Source organism: Monomorium pharaonis, chromosome 10 (assembly GCF_013373865.1).
Source record: "Monomorium pharaonis isolate MP-MQ-018 chromosome 10, ASM1337386v2, whole genome shotgun sequence".
NCBI classification, from domain to species: domain Eukaryota; kingdom Metazoa; phylum Arthropoda; class Insecta; order Hymenoptera; family Formicidae; genus Monomorium; species Monomorium pharaonis.
The window spans coordinates 5184513-5212354 of NC_050476.1; the positions used below are offsets into that span (position 1 = coordinate 5184513).

General features: G+C 41.7%; 1 protein-coding gene across 2 annotated transcripts in view; it reads right to left on the reverse strand.

The window, feature by feature from the left end:
• The window catches only part of LOC105835202 (ubiquitin-conjugating enzyme E2 H), a 48800-nt gene extending 23289 nt beyond the window's left edge, over nucleotides 1-25511 (reverse strand). Inside the window, exons 1-3 of one of the 2 annotated variants that reach the window (XM_036292753.1) lie at nucleotides 25383-25511; nucleotides 24307-24742; nucleotides 7746-7822 (exon numbers count right to left, since the gene is read on the reverse strand). In XM_036292753.1, coding sequence (XP_036148646.1) covers nucleotides 7746-7822; nucleotides 24307-24359 — 130 coding nt within the window. In that variant the 5' untranslated portion in view covers nucleotides 24360-24742; nucleotides 25383-25511. Of the gene's footprint in view, nucleotides 1-7745; nucleotides 7823-24306; nucleotides 24743-25355 lie in introns of both variants that reach the window. The other variant, XM_012678254.3, reaches the window with a different exon arrangement.
• Between the last annotated feature and the right edge of the window lie 2331 nt (nucleotides 25512-27842).

The following is a 27842-nucleotide window of genomic DNA, read 5'->3' on the forward strand; positions in this document are numbered from 1 at the left end:
AGCGACCCGTACGCTTTGTGCTTGCCAAAGTGTACCGTGCGCGCGTATTTATGCGCCTATTATATGCGGGTAAACCGTCGCCGCGCGCGGAATATCGCAATGCCTGCACGATGCGTGGCCGAGTAAACTAATTCGGCCCCTATAACGTCCGCAGTCCACCCCCCACCCCCTCTAAGGTGCAGGAACTCTCTCTCGGCGGAAATATCGCGAGGAAAAGTCTCGCGGGGGTCGATCCTCGGTTTTTCGAGCGGATTTCGACTCGCGGGCTCCTTGACGTAAAATTGAAGCTGACTCTTTCCCTCGACGAGAGAGAGAGCCCCTCGTTGAAAGTACATCACGGTTAGAGCGAAACTCTCCTAGGCAGTTCCCCACGTGGTCCAATCTCGTCGATATACATGCGCATGCCTTCGCATGCCTCGGTAATAAACCGCCGCTCGCCACGCAGATGTCTGAGTTGATATTGCGTACTCGAGCGGCACAATATCTGATATAACCGTCAATCGGTTGCACCTCGCGAAATATAAGCTCCGCGGAGAGCGCGAGAACTGGTATTGTTTTTTTTTTCTTCCTTCTCATCGATTTTTCCGTTCGACTCGAACACGGGCGTTGGGTAACCCGCGCTGCATCTTGCGAAATCGCAATGAAACGTTGCCGTTTTCCAACTACACAGCTACAACGGACAACAAAGTGCGACAGGAACTGGTTAATCAAACGGCAAACAACCGCGCCCGTGCGTCTCATTATGCGGCTGGCTTTCCATGCATCCGCTTGCACGCGCAATGTGCATACAACGTAAATATTACAGGATACAGCGAGCGAGGGAGATGAAAGGAATTCGTCCCTCTCTCTTTCTCCCTTTACATGCGCCAACGGGAAATAAATTAATCTTATCGTTCGGCAATCTCTGACCTAGCCCGGCGTCGATCTATCATCTCCCTTCGAACGGCACTAACTTTCTTTTTTCTGCCCGTTTGTGAAAAAGTGACGCACATCGTGCGATCGGAGATGAACGCGTGCACCGACGACGCGGGGGCTGTCGTGAATGAATAATCATTATATGCGCGAGTCGTCCTTGGTGCTTAATACTTTCGTTTCAATCGGCAACTCAGAAATTTTTAGACAGTCTATGTCCGGCAGTTATTGATTCTACGCGCTCGCGTTCCACCATCGCTGCATGTGCGCTGTCGATGTTCTACTTCGATATAAATACCGATTGCCGATGGCCGTTAAAAGACTTCATCGGGTGAATTTCGTATCGCCGCTTTCCTACACCTTCCTTACGCGGATAAAATCAATGATATAATTATCAACGTGACGATGGGCAAAAAACATCGCGTTTTATACCCGGCTTTGTAAAATCATTGTAATTCGGGAAATATAAAAGCACTTCCTTTTGCTATAGCTATACGTACATAAAACTTGGGGGAAAGATAAGGTAAAGTGACAGCTTAATTTTTATGAGATGGACGAATTATTTGTATTTCTCATGAAAACTTACTTATCGACACTCGCTATATGTTAATATTAGCGTTATATACTGAAAAAACAGTTTTAATTGTATATACGTATATACAAAATTCTGCATTTTTGTGATCACCAATCAGAATTCTACTTATCGCAATTGAATTCCTTTCACAACTAGAACGTTTGATTTAACAAGGTGCCCTTTTCTAGGTGAATCTACCAGATTTCCTATTTATGAGATTTTTTCTTCTGCACAAAAAAAGAACATCTTTATTTTCGAAAGATGTTAAAGATTAAAGAGAGATTATATACCGCTAGACAAACATAATTTGCTTACGTAAAGAAATTTAATATACTTTCAAGAAAAGTACATTCTCATTATACTAATAATTTTAATGAGGAAAAAATATCAGATAAAAAATATCTTTAAACCAAGAATTAAAATTTAACATTACCAAATTCTTTAATAAAGATTAAATTATATCATTTCTTGCTTATATATAAAACAATTATTGTTAAACAAAATATATTAGTTTTAATTTGATTTTAAAGCCTGATAATGTTTAATATTTCTCTACTTCTCTCTTTTAAAAAATAACGTCACAAAAAATATATATATATTTATTTATTTATTTCAAATAATATGTATTTTTCAAAAAATGTATCTTACGACATTTTGATGATGACCATCAGTCATATCGTAATATGAAATCTTTTTTAATACAACCGAAATCTAGCTCATAATGCTGGCAAACTCGTGTGAACGTAATACGCCTTCGACGTGGAGACACATTTTAAAAACGGCATCCGTTCAAGAGCTCTGATATATTAACACAAAGTCAAGGTGAATATTTTATACAATTCTAAAGCGCAATTAAAACTACATTGGAAAACGGCGACCGATGAACGTGATGATTCGACAATCCGCGTGTTAAACACAATAAGTTCTTTCTTCTTTTTCTTTCTTTCTTTCCTTTTTAAGTTTGGATTTTTCTCCTGTAAATAGCTTACTAATAAGCGGCCATTATCTATGCATTGCGAGTTATGCAAGTCTTCGTGTTGCGATATAAGGCAAACATCTCGGCTAACTAAATATGCAAAGCCAATAAAACACATTTAGTAAACAAGACTGCTCATCCAACACATTTAAAGCGCGTATTACTCAACGAATGAGTATATATATATACGCATATTGCAGATATACAAGTCGTAACTCAATCGGCATATATTTAGATAACTAGAGATATCCTAGGTCCGGGTCTTCTTATTAAAGTAATTTGTAAAACTGATTCAGTCTTGAATCCGGTCCACCTAATTGGCAATCTTACGATCGTTCGAGGCAGATTGCACATGTTACATATGTTAAAATAAATTTACAATTTTATTGCCTTATCCGCGCATTCTACGCGAAATCATATTTTTATCTCGCGACCTGACGTCAACCGGAATCGATACGATTTTCTACAATTTTCCCTTCAATCCTCCATTCATTCGCGTGAATAATGTCATCCACTTTTCAGCAACGTATAACAAAATAGATTTCTATCTTTAACGGATTTGCATCCTGAAATGACATTGAAATTTGTCAGATCGCGCAAGTCAAAAAGAACGAAGACGCGGAGAAGAAAAGTCACCCATTTTTTTTCTATATAAAAATTCTATATAAAAATTATAGAGAAATTAAATTTTACTGAATTAAAAAAATGAAAAATTACATCAAAATTCTATTTTATTGAAAAATTATGCTTTTCAATAATTGTTCTATCGATAAGACAAATACTGAAAGAATGATTTATTGAAACATCTACAAATTTAGTTAGATACAGATATGAAAAAGAATAACAGTCTTGTTTTGAGAATATTTTTATTTTCAAAACATATTAAATATATATATATTTTTTTTCTGAAATTTAACATTATAAAATACTTTAAACAAAATCAAATTATATATAAGCAACAATATAAGCTCTTACTTTTAATGTGTCTTATATTTGAAATAATGATTGTCAAACAGAATATAATTAGTTGATTCTAATTTAATTTATACTAATGTTCGAAACTTTTTCTATGTAATATTGGAACATCAACATAATTATATAAATTGTCCAAGTATGACAAGCAAAAACTTTTGACGTTCTAGCAATTAATTTGAGTGTCCTAATTATTTCTATGGCCTAACAGAATTATTTTCATATCTACATCTACCTAAATTAAAATGTCCTAATTACTTTCAGATCTATATCCAGCTGAATTTTAGACACTTCAGCAAAACCGTTATTTTCGTTTAAATCACTCAACCAGTTACAGTCTTCGACCGTACTTGCTAAATCCTGATTGTTCGGAGAGAAAACAAGCCGCAGGCTAATACGAGGCTCTCAATGAATCGTTTGCTGCAGCTTGCGCTACACTTGAACGCGATCGAGGAACTGTTGCGCCGAAAGCCTTTGTTCACCATCGATATTCCGAACCGCGGTTCGCCGAATCAATTTTCAACGCTCATGCGAGTAGAGCGCGAATATCCGATATATAATTGGGATTTAATTCGCGCTCGAGTGCCATAGTCTACTAGAGCGACGCGATCGGAACTTGATAACTATTTCACCAGCAATTAATAAAATCACGGAGACTCGTGCTCACTGACTCGTGCGGATTAATACGATGAGTTATGTAATAACTTACGAAATGAAAAGTATACCGTTCCGCAAATAGTTCTATCAAATGATATCATATGATATAAAGTAACTTGCGCGCTTATAACAGGTGATATCGTGCAATTAACGCGCGTATTAAATAATTAGATTGCGAAGAGTCCTTAAATATGTATAGATTATCGATTCAATAATACGAAGTGAAGATAACTGTCGTTAGTCTGCAATTTCGGAGACTAACCTATATTCCTCTCATATAAAATTTGGAGAATATTCTATGTCGGATCGAAATAATTAGATGAATGAATTGTTTGACGTCAACCCGTTTTTCTCACTTTAAACGTACGACATTAAATCTAATTCTAGAATTCTACTTGACTGCAAAATTTAATCGCATATAATTAAAACGATTACGTTTCGCTAAAATATAGAGCAACACTGCAGTTAACACCCCTAAATATTGTTACAGTTGAAATAATTTCATAAGCGGGTTAATGGTTACAAGAATAGTTAAAAAAGTTCTTTCATTAGCGCTTACATGAGCTCTTCATGTAATAAAAAGGAGAGCTCTTTGCCCGTTCCTTTTTTAAATATACTTCTATAATACGTTTCCAGAATTTCTAGATAAACTAACTAAAAACAAACAGAAAAATCTGAGCTCAATTTTTTTTATTTTCCATCCAAGTACAACGTAACTGTTCGACGTCGTAATTCATATAACTTAGCGGTTTCCAAACTTTGCGATGTCGTAATGCGATGACGTCTAATCTTTAGAAGACTTTTCGACGGTTATTACATGAATAGTTGCGATTTTTGTTTCTTTTCTTGCAATTAAAATAATTTTATATGATCGGTAGTATGAATAGCATTTATCTATTACATGACTAAAAAATAAACGCGTGCGCGCGCAGCTGCAGCGTTTGCCGGATTTATCTGAAACACGATCTGGTTTGCATCGTTTCGCAGGTAGGACAATGCTAACTCATCGACGAAGGCGAGACGAAGCCATATGCGTGAACGCATAAAAAAAAAAGAAAAAAAAAGTTACGTGCGTTATGCAATTGCGGGCGGCCGCGCCGCGGTGGTGATCGAACACAAAAGACAAAATAATCGGATAACCGGTATTATCGGTATTGTATTAAACACCAGGACGGCGAATTGCCAAGCAAGCTTCTTTTAATCAATTACAAGCCTTACAATGTGTGAGCGTCGATCAATAGCGGACGCAAATCGTGAGAGCGGATTAACGTTTTATCGTTGCTTAGCTCTCCATTTCTTTCTCTCATAAAGGGGACTCGGAAATCCTTCTAGACGGATATTAAAGAGCGTGTCTTTCATTTTTTTTTTACATATAAATTTAATAGCAAATCTTACTAGTAGTACAGAGAATTATATCTACATTCCTTTCTTCCTTTCACAAAGTAGGGATCTTTCTAGGACATTAAAAGACACACGTCTTTTTATTTATCTACACATACGCAGAAAAATATTATTCACGTATTTAAAAAAGCGATTACTTAATTTACTGTCTTTCAGCAAATAACTGTTATCTTTACCAAGAACATTTTCTTGATAATTGTTGATATACACACTCTTTCGAAGAAATTATACAATATTATCAAAGAAAATTTTTAATAATTCAAAAATCGAATTTTTAATTTAATATTCTTGAAATACTATTAAAATACTAAGATTTAAAATATATTTTGAATAAATTGTTTGAATGAAAAACTAGCAGTAGAACATCTTTCCCACATTTTTCTACGTGCGTGCAGATTTTAATAGTATAAAAAAAAATAGATTAGAACGTTAATGATATTAATATTTCCTAATTGGAAGCGCGATGCTAATTTATAATCTTTCTAATTTCGGACCTTACGGATACGTGAATGCAAATGGCGGATTCGATCGTGTTGGATATCACGTTTCCACAATTTGCTCGGGCAATTCAGACGGAGATTACCATGCGGAATGCTCCACCCGCAAGTATAGCCTATCTCGTCAGAGTAAGTCCCCGGGGTCTGGTCTTAAGCAAATGAAGTTATACTCGCGGATGCAGCTGTGCCGTTTCAAAGGAACCTATCTGAAACGCGATTTAATTTAAAGCACCACGAGAGAGCGAAGAAGTAGCCGCGCGATTTCAACTCGCTTACCGGTGGAATCGCGATTCGGGAATCCGAGAGAAACTTTCGTTTCCTCCGGACGACTCGCTTTCCTCCGCCGCGCGGAAAAGCGAAACTCATTACGCGGTTATAGAATTTCATTCGACCCGCCAAAGCGGAGGCACGCGGATAAATTGACGAAATCGCGGCTCTGCAAAATCTGCTTCTTCTTCTTCTTCACGTCCGACAACGCGAAATCGCGATTTCATTCTCACAACGGCACAACAACAATCCTACTTCGCTCGGGATTAATCACTCCGTCATTTTACGATGAGTGCATCTCGGTCACGATTTAGATCGAAAAGCGAGAAGTCGGGTTTTACAGACCGTCTCTAACGACCGAACGTCGTTCGTACACGCGTATTGGAAACCTCCGCCGAGGATAATCTTCGCCGAGACAGGTCCGCAACCTGCGCGCGTATCTTATCCGCGGCACGAGCGGATATACCACGCGTCATTAACGAGCGATATCTTCGGCCGCGATCTTCCTAGGGACAGTTGGTCGAAGAGAGCCAAGGAACTTCCTTTCGCGCGCCGAGAGGCCAGCCGTGTGCCAATCGATAAACACGCTTCGCACGCATGTCCGGCAAACCGAGAAAATCGCACGTACGAAACGGTTGCGCAAGCAGCGCTTCCGGTTCTGGGAGATGCGCGCACGGACCTTGGCGGATACCGCGAAGTGAAAACGTATTGAACGCCTCGGGATTTTAATTGCGTTTCCTACGTTGGGAGGAAGGCGCGAGTAACAAAACTTTCGGGTCTCTCGCTCGTGCAGACAAATCGCGGCGTTCAAGGCGAGGCATGCGAACTAAGGATAAACTTTGCATTTCACTACAACGCATAAAATTCGTCAAATTGATTTACGGGACGGAAAAACTTTACTTTAAGGATCGTTTATGTTATTCATCACTCTTCGAAACTTTCAAACTTAATTCTGGCGTGATAATAATAGTTCAAGGTGATGCGCAAGAAACTATGAAATTGAGCGTGACACACCGCCGAAGGACGCCAATTGAACAGTGCATTAACGTTGCTTCAATGTCATACAAAATTACAGATGATAAAAATCATCATAATTGCATGCGACTGAACGTCTCTGTCGGATCAGACCGAGTGTGTTTCGTTTACTGCGTTTGAAACAAAAACGCGCAAAATTGATGAAATCGAATATTAACGAACCGGAACTCTAGTGTAATCTTCACTTCTCTGCCTAATTAAATTATTGTACAATCGCACGAAAGATTGTAACGCTGATAAAGTAATAATAATGTCGAAAGATTGTAAATTAATTAAACTGAAAGTAAACTTATCGCAAATGCAACGGAACTGTGTGCGGTGCAACACGGAACACTGAAATTTCCGTTCCGAAAACGATTGTTTCAAGTTAAACTCGGCGGAATTTAATTTAATTTAATTCCATGTTGCACGCACTTTCCGTTTATATAATTAATGAAAATGGGATGGTACTTACTCCCTCGTGGACCGTAGAACTTGACGGAGAATTCATTTAGTCCTCCTAGAATCGTCACCTCATGTTTGCTTTCTATTCTGTTTGGGACAAAAGAGTTAAGGAAAATCGCTCTTTCTTTCTCCGATCTCGGTATATGGCCGCGTAACGGGAGAGGTAAATCACGGGTTATCCGTCAACGGCGAGAAACGACGCGGTAATCACCATAACGATGCACTCGGAAAATTGAAACGGAGGTAGGAGAAGATGCGAAAGATGCGCCGTGCCGCGCGGTAGACCGTCACTGCTATCTAATCCGACACGGCGGCGGCGCACAAATATTCCAACGACAATGCTAAACCATATCATTTTTCCGCCTATTCTTTCTGTCGCCGCTTCTCCTCTCTCCCTGTACTCTCGCGATACGTAGCTCGCACTTGTAAAACGCGGATCGGACATGTGCGGCTTAAATATCCGCCGTTTCGTATTTGTATGAATATAGACGAGATATAAAATTGTACGATAAAATTTTTTTAATTTAGATAACACGTGTACACGTATATCGGCACACCTTCAAATAGTGATGGGATTAAGCGAATCTTGCAAGCAGATTTGAATCTGCTCGCGTTTTTATTTTCTCTCTAGGATTTCAAGTGGAACTTGAAACGAAATTCGAACTTTATACAAGTGTCTCGAAAAACAAAAGCGTTACTTCCAAGTGGACTCGAAAATCTGGAACAAATATGTTCGAATTCTTTACGAGTACTCTACTGGAAATTTATTTCTAACGTTTCAACAATTTCATTCTTACGGGTTCGAGTAGTACTACTTGTAAAAGATTCGATTCCTCATGACAGAAATTACTTGTAAGTACACTTCGAATTCTCGCAGGTAGTCGTTCTGAAATACAAAAGTAAGTAATCTTGGCATCAATTCTCAAGCATAATGTATGAAGTATTATTTCTTATGAATATTACTCGAATCCTAAGAATATAACTTGATTATTGGATTTGATTCGAATTTTGAAGTACATATTAAAACTTGATCCCATCGCCACTTTTAAGTTCGCATTAGATTATCTGTAATCACGATATTGTAATCTCGTTTATCGCGCATAACTGTTGGATATATCAGGACTCGTAGCTCGTGTGAACGAGTACAACGCGTTTAAAAAAAAAAAAGGACGAGAAATGGGCTCTCACACGCCATACACACGTGCCATACATACATACACACATCATTAATGGGGACGTTTAAGCTGGTGGAGGTCGCTGGCTCGCTTATCGCTTGTGTAAGAGCAAAACTTTCGATGCGTGCATTAGAAAGTGCTTATCTAAACGGCGCTTTCGTGAAGGAGGTGAATTATTATTTTCTTCTCGAGAGGCCAAACTCCGTAGGAAAACGGCAAAAGCGGATCTACCGAGAACGGTCGCGAACCGGGACGAATCGGACGGAAAACGGATTTTCACGGCGTGAATCGCGCGATGCGCTTTAACGACGTAACGCGGAGATCACGGAGCCGACCGATCCCTCGGCACGGAGGAAGAGTCAAGGCGATTAGGAGTATCTCGTTCGACCTGAAATCTAAATGTGCTCTCGGGTTCACGGTATCGCACATTGTTGCGACTTCCGTGGCACGTTATAGACTTAGTGTAAGGTACACTTTTATCATCGCGTAAAATCTGTGGCGCGCGGCCCAGCAATAAAACCCGTCCTGATTAAATTATTTAACGACCCCGCTCGCGCACGCCGCGGCGCTTTTCAACGCGTTGCTGAATATAAAAGTATCATTAATTTAATGTCCCTCCGTCGAATTTTGTCCAGCGGAAACTGGAAACGGCATCCAGTGTCGTTTAAAGCGTCAAGCGTGTACGTTCATCTCGTAACAAAATTAAATGTACAATTTTCCAAAAGTGACATTTTCCAAAAATAGCTTTTGGAAATTATGCACTCGTCGTTGCACAATTTTTTACAAGACAAAATAACACAAATATTATTCACGATTTTGCCTCGTCATTCAGGAAAATCGTATCGCTTACTTGATACAATAATGACGTAATTCAGAAAACAAAGCTTTTCAGCTCGAATGTTTTGAATTATTACAGTTTTGCATTATCATCTCTCTCTAAACGCAATTTTGGTATAATATACACAGTAGAAAACATTTTGTATTTATGTTAAAACCGGTCCTCAAAACTTGCGTTGAATTTTTAACACATCGGCGCGCACGTAATTGTGTTATTCGAATATTTCGCGTTAAATTAATATTCAAAATTGATCAGCTCTACAATGACCTTATGTGTATGAGTAAATAAATAAAAATAATAATTTTTGAAATGTAAATTCTATTAAATAAAAAATACGATGTGTCAACATATAAATAATTATTTTCACTGAAGAAATATGTTTCCACAATTGGTTCAAAGTTATTTTTTGCGTTAATTTTTTACATAATATTTTCCAATAGATTTACCTTGTGTTAAATACAAAAATATGAATAAACCATTTGAGATGCAATATAAATATAACAAATTTTGCAATTAGAATTATAACTGGTTACAGAGTAAAAAAAGTATCAGTATCTGCATTCATACTGAATTCTTTCTTTTTGCAATCAACTCCAAAACGATAATTTTTTTAATTATGTCATTGTTGTAACAAACATTGATTTTCTGAAGAGTGCCAACAATTATTTTTCTCAATGCGCGACGTTATTCAATTTAGGCACTTCCGGCGTGCGGTTAGAGGCTGCATTTCGGTATACGCGAAATGCGTGCCTTGCTGCCCCGGTCCCACCTGCGGGGACATTTCGAGAGCTTTGCTGTCCAGGACCACGTTCCGTAAATGCGCCCGATGCCGCTCGCGTTCTCAAACCCGACAGCGAGATGGCACAAATGCACAAGTGTAAACACACAAAGTTTTCCCTCATCTCTCCCAGTAGAAGCAGCATCATTGCGAACAATAAACGGATGCTCTCCGCCGAGGAAATAAACCCAACGAATCGGTCTCTCTCTCTCTCTCTTTCTTTCTTTCTCCGTTTGTACACGCGTGCCTTAATCGTTCTCGTTGCAACACACGGCTAGCACACGCCTTCGTCACGCGGCATTGATTAGAATAACCGTCTCCCCGCCTCCAGAGATTTCATCTGGACTCGAGTAGCACTCTCCAAGAAGGCTCCGGCACAAGAGCCTCGGTTATAACACGTCCTCCATTACGACATTAAGTTAATTACGCGTAGCGTGACACCGCGCGAGCGCTAATTTTACAGCGCGTGTAATCCTCTTGCAAATGCTCTCTACGTTTCTTCTACATAACGTTTTGAGGAAGTTTTCAATTTTTAAATGACGGATATTTCCTCCGCGTCGCGTGAATTTTGCGGTGTGTCCCGCCATACGTTCTCGTAACGTCATTTCAATCACGCTGAAAGCCACGAACGCGAAGCGAGATGGAAGGGTGTGGGAGGGGAGGGGGAGGGGGAGAAAAGCCAGGCTGGAACCCGAGCCAACGTCGCGATAAAAATTGCAGTCTCCACTTCAAACGGAATCCCTCACCCGCGGAGGGAGACGCGAGGGGAGGGAGGCAAGGATGCACGGAGGGTACAAAGGGAAAACTTTGATGACGCGGAGACCGCGCCGACTTCCAATTGGTCCAATTTCTCGCGTCGTATGCCGAACATAATTCCCACCTGTGTTTCTATTGTTGAAAGTCGCACTCTTTCCGTCGCGGATTTCGCGGTCGGAGGAGGAGGGGAGGGGGTGGTAACAGCCTTTCCCCGTTACCACTCATTATCGCGGAATAATGGAGATATCATCTCGCGCGCGCGCGCGTCTCATCAAATGATCATCTCTATTCATGTGCCCTAATATACGCACACGGGTGAATTAGCGTCGCGACGGCGCGGCGCGGCACGTTGCGACGGCACGAGGCATCCCGTTACCGGGAAACGGCCGACATGTGCGCCTGACGGACGCGTCCAGCGGGCGTTATTAGAGAACGGATCGCCTCGTCGGCGCGGCACCGGCACCGAGAACCGTATGAAATGGAAACCGGTCGAAAAGTGAAGATAAATAAAACAAAAAAAATTGCGGGAAAAAAAACAGGTTGCTCGCGAACGAAAAATATTGGGTCCGAAAATGAACAAATAGCGTTTTTATTTATATAAAAAAAAAAAACGCGATGTTTAGAGAACACGAAACGGGGATTCGCGCTTCGAATCGCAGGCGAGACCCCGCGGGGAGTCCCCGCGAGAAATCGGACAAGGGTAAGGTAAATTCACGCGTCGACGAGGGTGGACGCGACGAGCGCGCGTTCCCGGGATATGTGCGCGTTGAGAAATAAAACCGCGCGAGCGCGACGTTTAATCCAATTGAGCGTGGCACGCCCGGCTCGTCGAAATTGTCCGCGCGGCGGAAGTTTGTGACGGCCATATCCAACTATAAGCTCCCAAGGATCTCACGTTCCCAGGCCGCTGCCGCCGTCGGCGTCGGCGTAACGCAAGATACACCATAAACGTCCGGGAGCGGGCTCTCGACGGAAACGATTGCTCAATCCCGGGGGACCGTTACGTTACATTCTCTCGCCCGTTGTTTACAGCGTCGAAACGAGTCGGGGACAGCGCGAGAGCGTCGTTCGTTTCTCTCTCTCTCTCTCTCTTTATCTCCCTATTCTCGCCGTACTATCTCTGCTCTCTACGTTACATTACTGCCGGTGCCGATCGATCGGTGCACACCGCTCGTAATTTCCTCTCCTTCTCGTTCATCGAGAGATGTGCTCTTTCACACAATCGCGGCCGTGCATTAAAATAAGAAGAGCCGAAGCCCCCGCGGGAGAAAAATCTCCGAGTGCCAATGAGAGAGATATTTATATTGAAAGTGGCATGAGTAAACAACATTCGTGCGATTAAACGCGATATATAATTGAAACAAAGTGACGAATAATGTGCGCTTCTGAAGCGAATTTACACGTCGCATTTGTGCTAGAAAATTCAAAGAAAGAAAGAGAGAAGCCCGCGGGAAAAAATGCGATTGAATGTGGCGTAATAAAGTAACACGGGGAAATCTGCGCTTCCGAGGCACACGGAGGTAATTAGACTGCAAAGCGGGAGGAGGAATCGACGAATATAGTAGGGTCTCCGCTTTCTAAAACGTCGATTATTTTAGATTGCATTTGTAGATTCGAAAAACCGTTACGCGGGCACGGGATACAATCCGAGGAGTGCCAAAGATTAGGAGTTCGCCGAGCCGATTGCCGGAGTCGAAGGAAACACGACGTGTGTAGGCAGTAATCATCGAGGGCTTCGTTTTCTAACGCAGCGTTTTATTACCCCGTGGAAGAGAAGGAAGCGATACCGCGATCGAAGCACGCGAGGATCACGACGACGTAATGCGGTCGAGGAGGAGTCGGTTTAGAGACCCGCGAAAAGGAACGGTGATGCTGATTGATACTCCACGGTAAATCGTCATCCAGCAGAAGTGTAGGAGGGATCGTAGCGATCACGATCAATCGCGGTGTCTTTCTTTAAAAGGTGATAGTATCATACTTCTCGCAACGGTGTCTTTGGCGTGGAAAAACGTGGCGTTATACTTCGCATAAAATTTACTCCTATCAGAAATTGAGATGAAGGGGGATTCCTCGCGTAAAGCGCCTAAGGCACCGTTTGCACCGTTGTAGCTCATAACTTGAAACTCGGTTCAACGTTCTTAAGAAATTACTTTCTTAAGAATTGAAAAAAGATAGAGAATAAGTTAAATCGAGTTTAAAATTAAGCTACAAAGAAAAAAGGGACGTTCTCGTTTCGAGAACATCTTCACTTTTAAAATGTAAAATATTGAAATGAGATTATATAGCGTTAAACAGACATAACTTGCTTACATATAGAATTGAAAAAAAAAAAAAAAAAACATTTTTTCATTAATCAACAATAATTTTCATAGCTTGAAAGATGTCAAATAAAAAAAATGACAATGTCTTAAAAAATTGAAGTTTTACAATTTGTTATTATCAAAACAATCATATTGCGTTTTTAAGTGATTATTATAATACTAAAATAAAAATGCAATATTTTGCTGAAATGTAAGATTTATAAAATTCTTTAAAGATTAAAATTACATGTAAGCAAGATTGTCATTGTCTCGTATATAACTTCTTGCTTAGATATAAAACAATAATTATTAAAGAGATTGGGATAAATATTAGTTTCTCATTAATATTATATTAATTGGTATTGTTTCCTCTATATCTGTATTGATATATATACAAACAGGTTTAAATGTTAATTCTGTATTACAGGCGGATCGATGCGCTTTGTGCAACGCGGCAAAACACGTGATGCGTTACGCTTAGGTAATCACACGTGAGAAATCGTGCGAGACCTTCGATCTGATTGAGCGATTCATTGTTGCACGAGGCGGCCTCTACTTATCTGACGCGCTCTGACGGTATTAATTAATGTCGCGAGACACGCGGAAGCGCGTGCGAGCCGCGCGCGTTCATCTACGCGAACTAATACGGTTCATCATCGATACGCACGTCGCACGTCGCAAATAACGACGCACCGCGTCGTTGTAATAACGCGATTGTAATAACGACTTCGCCGTTCCATACGCGCGAATGCGCTCGCAAGCCATTAACGGCGAGTCATTAACGATCCCACCTCTTCGTCTCCAGTGCCGCCGGAGTGCCTCGTTAATTATGGGATAATTGATTAAGTTGATTTCGCTATTGCATGCGCTGCAGAGAGGAAACTTGTGCGGCGATAAGCCGCGGATTGCCGCTACCTACCCCCGCTGAAACCTCCTCTGTCCGCGCCGTCACGACGACGATCCCGCCCCGGGGATTCGATCGCGGGGACGATGATTTATCGCGATCGAGCGTAACCGATCCGAATCCCGCCGCCGCCGGTGGAATATCGAACGAACAAGCGAGAGAGGAACAATACCGTTTTGCGATGCTGCGATTCACCGGTCGCGAACGATTCCGCCTCGGTTACGTTGAGCCATCGATTCGCGAGGGTTAAGTACGGTGGGTTAGGTACGGGCGTGCGATTATTACGCGATATCTCCCGCTTGAAGTAAACAAAGATACAATGGAATACAATAAAAAGACTATTGGATAGGGAAAAATGTCGTAACAAGAAGTAAAAAGGAGCAAAGTCCTCTTAACCGGTGACGTTGGATAGAAAACATCTTTGTTATTAGAGGTCAAGGTATTATAAACTCCCTTGGAAATATCATGGCTCTTCTAGGTATCATGGTCACTCGTAATATCCCCGTTATTAGGTGAGAAATTTTAGTGATTACTTACGGAATTATTTTAGCAGCACACGGAGAGAATTTTCTCTTAAAAATTACCCTTAAAATCGTGGTAATTGTGAGACAACGTAAACCTTGAAGAATTTTACTATACTTTTAACAAAATTTTCTAAAACTTTAATAAAATTTAGCAGAGTTTTAGTAAATTTTGTTAGAAGTGTAGTAAAATTTACTAAAATTTTAATAAAATTTGGCAAAGTTTTAGTAAATTTTATTAAAAGTATAGTGCCTCACAATTACCACGATTTTCATGATAATTTTTAAGAGAAAATTCTCTCCGTACAGTGATACGATTCAAGTTTACTTTCTTTTTGTTTCAAATATATGTATATAACAAAACACTTTTTAAAAAATACAGAAAACTATTTTTTTTTATCTATTTTTGCGTACTGCTCTTGTTTTTCTCGAGTCATTATAAAATATCGTCACATTTCTATAAATAACCTCCTAAGTTAAATATCTCATAACGTTGAGCCTAAAATCGATTGAACAACATTTAGCGGATGAAAATGTGCTAAGTTTTCAATTAAAAATACCGATTATTAACAAAGTTATCGTACAAGATGTAAAGGCCACAATATCACCTTCCCCTCCTCTATTGTCTTTCACACTTATTACTGCCATTATGATGAATTTTAAATGCCTGTTGTTTCTTTTACATCCCAGTTGCTTATTCTAAGCGCGTTGCTGCGCGTTAGAGCGGAATAAAACGTAGTTTATTATCGTTATACTCTACGATTTTTTTCTATATATAGAAAGACCAATCATCCGTATGCTAAGCATTGAGAAACTATACAGTCTTCAAAGAAAGCGTGGCATTAACTCTCGGCGTGTACCTAGGCGACAAACAGGCGTATTGCGTAACGAACGATAATCTAACAAGCAGTAGACCAGACTTGAAACGAAGGAAGGAAAGAGTGAGAAAGAGAGACGGAGAGAGAAAGCGAGAAATTTATCCCTAATAAAGAGCAGCGTCTTCAATTACGCGCGCTCGTACTGCGTCGAAAAGCGCGGACCGTAAAATCCTCTGCACAACCAAGTCGTTTTCCCTGTTCTGCGCGCTACCCGCGACTCGAAGAAAACGCGCACATCATCGGCATTAAACGAGAGAGGGGGACGCGTCTAATTACTCTAATTACATTGTGGATTCGACTTCGGAGATCATTAGGAATAAACGCCGCGAGATGCTCTCCGTTTATTGGGGCGTGCCCGTTTCTGTCACACTCTCGGAGAGGCGCATCGTCGCATCATCGCGTCATCGTGCGGTCGTCGTCAGGAATTACCGCTCCGTTTTCTCTCGCGACGCGAGCACCAAAAGTTACCCACGGATCGCCGTCGACGTCGACGGGAGCTCGCACTCCGCTTCGCCAGGGAATCGATCGATCGGACGTCGTAAGAATTCCAGTTTCAATTCAGCCGGGAATCCGAACGGCTAATAAAATACGACTTCTCCCGCCCGTCGCGATTCGGTAACTAGATCTCGCCTCATTGAATTTTAATGTAAAATAGCGAATAGTAAGAGAGAAAGAGAGTCGCATAGTTTTCGCGGTATTCTCCCCTGGTAGATTCCTGAATTCCTCCGTTCTTGAAATATTTCGCGAAATATCACTGTTGATGAGTCTCCTCGCCGTAGAGCGATCGGCACCAGCGACGCCAGTTTTGAGTATTTGCCACCAAGTCACGATCTGTGAGGGAGAAAAAGAACTAAAGACAAAAGCCAATCATATTAAAGAATTACCGAGCGCTCATTGAGACTTTAATATGATTGGCTCTTGTCTATAGTTCTTCTTCCCCTTCGCTGCCGTGACTCGGTGGCAAATCCTCAAAACTGATCGGCATCGCTGATCGGCACTTCCCACGCGAAACGCAAGGTCCCCAGCTTCATCGAGTGTATCTTCTAGCTTTTACTCGCGGTATGAATTGAGCCCGCGCATACGTACGGCACGGTACGGAGAAGGGAAAGACGGAGAACGTAGAAACCTCCTCGGTATAACGATACGATGGCAGTGGTGATGGTGGTCAAGGAGTGAAAGGAAGAGGGGGGGGGGGAGGAGTAGGAAGCGCGGTAAGGTCTCGATCAGCTGGCGGGCGAGCGAGGCGCACGAGGAAGGAAGAAAACAAAGAGTGCACGCGCGCGCGAGCCACTCGCGTCACTCGGGCTTTGTGTGTTACGCGGAACTTTGTAATTCAGCTGAGTATAATATAAAACATGTATAAAACGCGCGCGACGCGTATAGGCAAATTCGCTCGAGCAAAGTGGGCCGGCAACTTTTATGCGCGGGGAAAATAACGAAAAGGTAGCGTAGAAACGGTGCGACGCGAACGGCTTAAAATAAACCGGTCACCGCCACGCGCGCCTACTACTCGCCGAAAGAGACTACTTTCCAGAAACTCGAAAACGCGACGGAACGAACGGGCGCATCCAATTTGCCCTCGCTCGCGGCTGCATCCAAATGCATGCAATTTCAACACGGTAGAGTGTGATCGATATCGCGAGAGAACGGAACGAAAGAACTCCGCGCGCGCACGAGGAGAGGCTATCGTGATCGTTCGAGGCTGTCACGCGTCTTTAATCCCCCCCTCCGCCGCCGCCCCTCCCCCCTGCACCGTTTACACGAAAATAACTTCATCCAATTTTCAAGAGGCGCACGGAAATCTCGTCGGAGGTGGAACTGGAGTTACAGGAAGCACACCGCGCCCACGTACCCCGCGCGTTCGTCGGGATTCTATTGCGGAAGATGCGACACACAAGTCGCTTTTGAATGGCGCGCGTCGCCTCGCTTCGCGAAATAAGACGCCGTCCGTTTTCAGAAATATCGTAAACACGGTTGAAACGGCGTGACGGCGCGGAGGCCGTGACGAGGGGAATATAATAAACGTCTCGAATATAATTCCCCCGAGATATATCGCTCGCACGCGCGCCGTCTGGCGTTGTCCGATGGCCTTGTTATCGCGATAAACACAGGCGCGTTTATCAGTAGCGAGACAGAATTCGGTGCGCTGCCCTCGTCCGAGATAAGGCGACCCGGGGCGGCGACGTTTTCGCGATCGCAAAAATTCGATACTCTCGCCCGATAGTCGCCGTAGTACCGTAACGATATTATTCCGTAACACGCGACCTTCCGTCACGTCTCGCACCGACCGAGGGAAAAAAATAAATGGTACTCTCACTTGAAACAGTATCCAAAATAAAGGAAAACAAACGAATTCGATAATGCGGGTTTTTCTAAACGCTTCACTAAATAAACAAGATTGAAACCGATGTGCGCGACGAGGAGTTAAATTCCTACGCGGTTTCTAATGACACGCTCTTTGCATTCGTCGCGGATCGAGAGAGAAATGTCCGCGATAACTTCGCGACACGTCGGTCGGTCGGTCGCGGAGAATCGAGGAGCGATCGATCGGGAGCGAACTCTCTTTGTGTGTTGAACTCCGGTATTAATTCGTAACGTCATTTTCTACGCTAGTCCACGTCGCACGGGGAATACCTGGAATGTGTCGCGCGCGTGCCGTAATCGCGATGGTCGTAAGACGAATCAGCTGTCTTTCTCTCTGTCTCTGTCTCTCTCTCTCTCTCTCTCTCTCTGTTGTATGTAAACCGTAATCTCGAGGAAAGCAAATTTAATACGCCATAGCGAGAGGGTTAACGAGCTCCACCGAGCGCGACTTGGTGCGCCGAGGCGCGATGCAAATTGAATTATCAAACCCGCCGCGATATTCCACCTGTTACGAATACCGGGCCGTACACGCGCACCAGCGGTCTGTGTCGCGGTAAAATTAAGCGCGACGAGGTGGCGACGTACGTCGAGGATTAAGAGGTCCACGCTGCGACGCGTGTACGAGAATAATCCCGGGTGGCGTCGTTTGCGTGCTCTCGACGTCCGTCTTGACGACACCGAGCATCTCATCCGGGGGAGGGGGGAGAGAAAGAGAGAGAGAGAGAGAGAGAAATGCCTCGCGGGGGCCGAGATACGACGAAACTCGTTCACACGGAACCTCGAGTCTCCCGTAGCTCCGACTTTCGTCCGCCGATTGAAACGGGAAGTCGATTAGATTAATTCCGTAGCTTGCAAACAATATAGATATCAAATTTTATAAATAAAATTCGTAGGAAATATCTTTGGCAATTCGGGTAAGACGGTAGATATAAAAGTCATTTTATGAAAGATTCCACATTGGTTTCTTTAAGGAGAATCTCCAACTTAAAAAAAAGTAGAGACGTGTAACTCTTTATTCATATATCTTTTAATAAAGTGGCTTTTAACATTGCCAAAATAATGAACACAAAAGCGACAAAAATAATAATTTATTATTTAAAAAGATTTTCTTTATAAAAATGAGACAATAAAAAAAATTGAAAAAACTAAATAATAATTTAAATTTAATAACAAATTTTTAACTGACATTATATTAGAAAGAAATTGTAGAAGTTAATAAAATTAAAAGTTTCAGAAATATATTATATTACATATTAATATCATATATTAAATTATTCTAAAAATTTAATTAAACTTTACACAGAGAAGAACTAGATCTGTTCTACTTTCAAGAAAAGCGATTATTTAATTTACCTTTTCTACAGCAAATAACACTTATCTTTAACAAAGAATATTTTCTTAAAATTTTCTTAAAATATATTTATAACAAAATTTAGAAAAATTCATTAATAATTTATACTCTTTCAAAGAATATTATAAAATTTTATTGAAGAAAAATCAGAGGGATAAGTAAATCATATAGATTTTCAAACAAATACATATAAAATATATGAAATAAAAAAATTGTGCAATATTTAATTCAAATAATTTACAATATATATTTTCCCATGTAAAGAGCATATTCGTTATAAAGATAATTGCCACTTAAGAGAAGAAAATTAGGTAATTGCTTTTCTTCATACTGAAAAGATCTTTCTCCGCGTGTATGGCGCGGAAGGACTGGAGTGCCTCCTTAAAACCGAGATGCTCGCATTTCTTCACGCTCGCCGCTCGTCGCGTTCAATTTTAACGCTATCTGCTTCGACCGTAATCGTTATTTCAAAGCCTGTTACGTTGCGTTTTTTCCTCTTGCGGTTCCCCCGTATCCGTACATTACCGCGCGTCTCGTGTATCTCGACAATGTAACGCGGCACGCCGGGACGTGTAAACGTGTATATATCGCGCAGTTAGGCTTCGCTCGCCTGCACGCTCGCGCCGCCACGAGATAATTCTGCCCGGTACGATAATAATTAAACGCACGATGTGTTTCTCGAGCCGCGCGTATCGATTCGCGCACGTCCCCCGTACATCTCCCGGAGAAGCTCTCTGTCTCTCTCTGTCTCTCTCTCTCTTCTCTTACTCGAAGCGCTCAGCTCTATAATAATCCCCGAAGCTCCACAGAGCGACCTTCGAACTCACTCCGCGCCCGTCCTATGTTTATCGCGATGAATAAAAGAATTATATTACCGACAGGTACGCTATCGTTCGCGCCGCGAGCGCGCGAAAAAAAGTCCAGTAAACGCACTGCAAAAAAAAAAAGAGGGAATAAAGCCGGGAGAAGAGAAACGCATTGATCGACAAATTATCGAGGATCAGAGCGCGACGCGCGGTTTTTTCCTCTCTTTGTCGACCACCGAAGGAGCAAGGCGTACATCGCAAGATTACCGAGTTGAACAAGAAATGTCGATTACGGGGCGTCACATCGGCGTTAATTAAACTTTCTTTCCTCTCTCTATCTGCGTTATCTGTCGAGCGCATCGCGAGGCCAATCGCCCGCTCCTCGTGGAAGGAAAGAGATCGCCTTGGTAGTCTAAGTGATCTCCTCTTTTCCCCGTTAGTCGCGCGCGAAGAATCTATCTCACTTTTTTTCCTTTTTCCTCTTCTGACAACAAGTTTTGCAACAGCGAGATTGCACTGTTCCGACTTGGGGAAAAAATGGCCTATATACAAATGTACAGCCATGAAGCTAATTGTCTGAATACAGAATATAAGTTTACTTTATGCTATCAATTCATAACTTTTCAGGGAAAATTCGATTGAAACATTGAACAATTAATTTCGTGACTATTTAATTATATATAAAATATGCCCATATATTTTTTTCTTTTTTATAATCTCTGCATATAAAGAAAAAATAAATTCTGAATTAAAAAATAATTAAAAGATTTAATTAAATAACAATTATTATAACTCGCACTTTTTCAATAAAAAATGCAGATTGAGAAAATGAGAAAAACGGTTCGCATATAATAAATATATAACAATGTATAAAATTAATATAATTTTGTGCGTGTGGAAATATGTAAGAAATATACATATATGGAATAACGTATAACGTGATAATTTTACTTTTTGTAAAAAAAACAATGTAAAAATTGTTTTTTAAAATATTTCTCAACTATAAAAGAGAAAGAACACATACAAACATATTTTATATATAGAGGAAGGTCATCAATACAACTTTGGCATACAACTTTGGATAGTATTTCTTAAGCAGAAGCTAAAAATAAAACTTTAAAAACATAAATGTAAACTAAAAAGTGTCTTCTATCAGGTGCAGGATTTTTGTAAAAATGTAATACTGTTTTATATTTTGTAATAATTCTTTTCACAACATAACCAAAATAAACGTATGAGAATTAATCGCAAAATTGGCATAATAGATTGAATTTTCCTTTCCTTTTCATTTAACCTAAATCACTTTGTACAAAATACTTCCAAGTTAATGGAGGAGGTACATGAGGATTCCTAGAAGCCTTTCACTTTGATATAAAACATTTCTTTGTCGATTATCAATATACAAATACTATTTCATAAGACGCAATGTAAAAGTATATAAAAATTAGATCAAATAATAAAATTAGATATAAATCTATTGAAAACGAATCTAATCTAATCTAACTTTTATACACTTTTACATTGTATCATGCTTGTTTTTATATAAAATAGAAAAAGGCCATAAATGTATAAACTAGAGGCCTTTTATTTCTTTAATCATCTAAGTCCACAAACATTTTTATCGATATTCATACAGTGCAATGTTTAGTATCCGAAAAAAAAAACGATTGTCACTTTAAAGGACCATGCCTCTTCCTTCAATTACATACATTTAAATATTTGACCATTTTTTTTCCCCGGGGGAAAGCAAATCTGACCGGAGTGTCCGCGCGTTCGCTCACGACAAAAATTTCCCCGTTGCCGATCGCGCGGGGAATTTGACGGAGAGATCGCCGCCGATGTAACTGACCTTCGCAAGCCGCCACCGCTGCCTGTCGCGTTTTCGTCCCGTCGCATGACAAACTACATGCGAAATACATATCGACCCGTCCTATTACGTGCGTCAGTGCGGCGAGATCCGGCCCCGAGGTGGATATAGAGAAACCGACCGCTTTATTTTTACGCGCGCGTGCTAAGGCAAGACTCCGCTTTTTGTGTGTGTATGTGTCACTTCGACGTCCGCTTCGCTTCGAATTCGCCGCGAACGGCGGACGAGCGTGTGACCGTGTGACGTCTCAATCAACGCTTCTCGCTCTCCTCCTGCATTCTCTCTCTTTCTTTTTCTTCCTCGCTGTCTCCGCGGTTCTGAATTCCGTCTCGAAGAACGAAATTCGAGGCGAGTTTCGAGCTCGAAGATCTCTCTTCTCGGGAGAGCAACGCTCTATTTGTAGAACGGGGAACAAAGGGAATAAAAATGAGGGAACATGAGAGAAGGCACGAGTGAAATAGGCAAATATACGAGAAATGGAAGAGGAAGAGGAAAAAAAAACAAAAAATGGAAGATCCATCATCCCGAGGCTCCGAGCATCGAACGAACCCTCCGGTTCCTCGTGCGCACGGTTGCACCGTAATAATCAAGCGTTACGAAAGCTTGTTATTCTTTTCACACACATTCTTTCCCCTACGAGGACAAAGAGACGATCGGGAGCTTCGTCTCGACGAGGATTCGAAGTCGTCGGGTGTGACACCGGCGGCAGCGTTTCGATAATAGCGGCACGAAACGCGTGATTATTTCGCAAATAAATAACGTAGGCAAGTGTAAACGAGGTGTCTTCGAGAGCGCGACGGGACGAAAAGAGAGAGCGAGAGCGAGAAAGAGAGAGAGAGAAAGAGAGAGACAAAGAGCGCGAAGGAGAGGGAGAGAAAACAAAAGAGGAGTGGCGAACGTAAATGAGCGAGCGGACACGCACGCACGACGCACGCACGCACGATCGACGCGCGTACGCGCAAGCGCCTAACGAGTCAGCTGTGTTAAAAACAGCTGTGGCCGAAACGTCGCTCCGACAAAGCGGCAGGTTAAATGTCCGCCGGGGCGAGCGCGAGCCTTTGTTTCTTTCCCCGTTTACTTATCAACCGAGGCCTCGACGCAATGATATACGTGGCGATTATCAAAGATGATTATTCCGCTCGATAAGCGAGCCAGCGATTCGCTACGTGCACGCACACACCTCCCCATTCGACGACACGGGGTGCTGGAAAAAGCTAGGCGCGCGAACTTCGAAGTTGGGAGTAAAAGAGATCCAAGAATCTTCAAATTTCCACGAAACCTTGAAAATATTTCGCTCTTTAATTAAATCGTGACTATTTAATATAATTAATTAAAATTACATATATTATCTTAAATGAAAATGTAATTCGTTTAAACCCTAAATATTCTCTACATTTTGATTTGAATTACTATTACCTTTAATATCTCAATATTTATTCTACTAAAATAATTTAAACAATATTATTCTTGGACTTTTCTTTCGCTGATCATTGTACAGATTTCTCGTTTAATTAGCGATTTAAAAGCGACCGAAAGGGACCGAATTTTCCACAAATATGAGAGTTGTAAATTAAACCAGACCTCTTACACGTGAATAACAAAAATATATAGAGAAATGTCAAATGCTTTGAGATTACTTTTTAAGTATAAACAACCAACGATAACAACTGGTTCTTAATCCTTCTGTTTACGTTAACTAGACGTTATCGGCACACGTCTCCGCACTCGGTACCAAAACTAAAAAATTACACAGCCAATGTCTCCTCGACAAGCCAAGATCTCTGCAGAACCTTCCGAGCGGACGAGATCTATCTATCCGCGCGTAGCTTTTCAGCACCCAGTATAAGACACACATACACACACGTATACACGCACACGCACACGAGGAGGAGACGCGCGTTGCACCGCGCGACTCGCTCCTCTCACGTGCGCCGCCACTACGCATAGACAATTGTAGGTACTTATCGGAGACGCGGAGAGCATAGAGGGGGGGGGGTGAAGGATGGGTGCTTTCATAAAGGCTCCAAGGATACAGTTTGATAACGTCCGTGTCCATGCGTCGCTTGCCGGCACTGGGGGACGACATATTTATCAGTGGTGATGGTGGTGGTGCTGCTGCTGCTGCTCGATCGTCGGCGGTGCTGCTGCTGAGTTCGGCCGGGGCCCTTCCTCGCCCCGCGGCGCTCCTGGTAGCGTCCTCCACCACACTACCTCTTCCTCCTTCTCCTCCTCCTACTCCTTCTTCTCCTCCCCCGCCGCCGGTCGCCTCCTCCTCCTCCTCCTCCTCCTCCTCGTCCTCCTCCCGCTGCGCGTGGATCAGCTGAGCCCGACGGGCACTCCGTCGTGCCCCGGGAGGGCCCTCCTGGAGAAGCGCCCCGTCGATTGTCCTCGCGCGCAACGGAACGATCGCGAACTCCTCCTCGTCGTGGCCGTACTCACTTCGGGCACTCGGGCGGCCGACGCGCACTTCTGTCCCCGACGATAATGCAAACTGAGCGTTATATTCAGCGCACTGTGCGAGCGACCGAGAGAGAAAGAGAGAGCGTCAGCATGAGCGAAGACGGAGGGGGGGAGCTCGCGTGAACGTGAGCGGAAGGGAGAGAACATGCGCGCGCGCGAGAGAGAGAGAAAGAGAGACGGACGCACACGATGTCGCGCGACGTACGACGAAGGAGGGAAGGCGAAGGGAGAACGAAAAAGAACAATAAAGACGGCACACGCGCTCGCGAGAACGCGACACGATTGACCAGTCGATCGACTGGATCCTTCCTAATGACGGGAGGCTCTCGCACCCTGGCCGAACTGCCGAAGGGCGAGAACGATTCGCGAGCGTGCGTCGCAATTCGACGCGAGGTGAAAACTGCGTTGCGCTGCGCTGCGTCCGTCGCTGCGTTACGTTCCGTCCCGTCTGTCCGTCCGTCTTTCTTTTCTTCCTTTCTTCGTTTCCCTCCTCCACGAAGCGCGCTGTGAGCGTCGCGTGTGCGTCCCTCTATCTCTCTCTCCCGCTCGCTCTCTCTACCGCTGTATATGTGTATGTACGCGCGTACGTCTCTCCTCCCTCTCCCTCCCCTTCGCTCTTTACCCGTGAAAGAAAAAGCTCGACTACTACCAAACGAGAAGAGGGATCGTCCACCTCGTCCTTCTCCTTGTTCCCTTCCAGGGGTCACCTCCTGCTCCAAGACTCCTCTCGCGGTCCTTCCTTCTCGCGCGGAGCAGGCCAAGGAATCCACGGGGAGGCTAGAGGATCATTTCGTCAACGTCGTCGATGACCGTCGTGTTTCTCACTCGCGGGTCGCTTTCTTTCTCTCTCTCTCTCTCTCTCTCTTTTTCTTTCTCTCCTTCTCGCTTTTCCTTTCCTCGGTCTCGCGTGCGCGTATACACACGGAAAAAAACCGTCCCCCGTCCGCCAGAGAGAGAGAGAGAGCGCCTAAACGCCAACCGCCGTCGGGTACGCTGTACGGCCTGTACGCCTGTTCCTTCTCCCTCTCGCGCGCGCGCGCTCCCCTCTCTCGCTCTCTCTCGCTCTCGCCGCACACTCTCTCGTGCAACCCGCGACCTGTCAATCCACGATCTTCGCCACCATCTGATCGCGTTCTCGTCGCTTGCACACACTGGACTCTCCTGGCCGGACCGACGCTGCTGCCTCCGACGAGCGACGATAGCGGCGCTCGACGCGTGCGCACCAGTTCGAATCACTCGCGTGAAGCGAGCCGCGAGCTCACCGAGCAAACAACGCGCCGCCATTTTCCATTGCCAGCGCGGTGGGAATTTTAAACGTTGGTAATAATGTGATATATGTTCAAACGCTAAGATGATTATGATATTAATCAATTTTAAGATTGTCTCAAGTAATGTCTTTATGTAAACACAAGATTCTGTAATTGACTCATGATTGTACTTAAGATGTACTTGAAATATAAAAACTACAAATATAGAGTTAAAAAACATAATAGTGATCTATTTTTTATAACTTAAAAAGTTGCTGCATACATTTTTCTTTTACATCTACTTGTGTACATTTAGTAAATATCTAAAAATTTTGATGTGGCTAAATATTTATTAACGTAGTTATGTAAATTTAAAAACACATTTTTTTAAGTCAATTGACACAATTTCTTAAACTACTAAAGCTATCGACTTTAACTTTTACGTATATATAAAATTACTGCCTACTACGATAAATAAAAAATACAATTAATTAAAATGTAATTTAAAGAAAAATAAATATCGATTTTGTAACGTGTATAAAAAAGTTAATGTATAGATATTGCAATAATTATAATCCACATGATAAAGTAGACATGTACTATTTTACATAGATTCCACATTTAAAGTAGTTTTTGAAAAATCATGTTAGTCAACACAAAAAAAGTATTTTTAAATTTTCATTTCGTAAAAACTAAACATTTAGATTTCGTAAACAAGTAGATATTTGTACATATTTTATAGATATTTTATAGATATTTACTAAATATATACAAGTAAATGTGTATTAAAAGCACAGAAAAATATGTACAGTAGTTTTCTTTTAAAAAATTCCCTGAAATGAGCAAACTTTCTCGCGCCCAATTAAGGTATCCTTTAATTACGATTCAGATACTTATTCCGTATATCAGTAAATTTACCGTATCGCGCAAAATGCAGAAATGGCTACAACAAATCCGTTTATTTAAAAAGTTATAAAAATTACTAGATTATATAAAGATATTGCGAATGTAAGTATCATGTGGTGCATGGTATCATAGTCAGGATTACTTACAATTACAATTTTGGTACAATATGTTTCTTTTACATAACAACGAAACAATATTGAATATCACTGAAATCATTATAAGGTCTTGGACTAATTATCGGGTCGCTGCTTAAGTAATAACTTGAGCTGATTATTTATAATGGTAAAATAATCTTCTGCAAACTCTGCTTATATGCCTAATTTAAATATCGCATACATTATTTGATTAATACATGTGCTAACGATAATTAAGTCGATATACAGAGAGAAATTCTATTGCACCTTATAAAATGTTACTTTAATCAGTATCTATAGTACTACATTAAGTATTTCGATTATTACACATCGAAATACACGATCATCTGTAAAATGTTATCAAATATTTCCTGATCTAATTTAAATTCGTGAAAAGTCGCTACATTTTGTAAAGTGAAAGACTTGCGTTAATATTTCGTATATGTATATTAACAATATATATAATAAAGAAATCGATACTATTAAATGGCAGACTTAAGTAAGTTGGCACATACTTTCCATACGAAATTGTTACTTTCAAAATGCATGCCATAGTAAATTATCAATATTGGCTTCTAATACTATCAATCGTGATCAAGTCCCAAGCAAATCGTTTACGTTTAATAAACCTTTAAAAAATATTTACGTTATGTATGAAAACGTTTTATATTAAATGTTTTAATGTTTATTTAACGTTTATTAAATGGTCAAAATATCTAATATAGAAATTATATTTTAAACGAGTAAAAACGTTAAAAAATAGACATTATAACATCTTAAAAAACGTTTTTATAATGTTTATTAAGTAATTTAAAAAATATA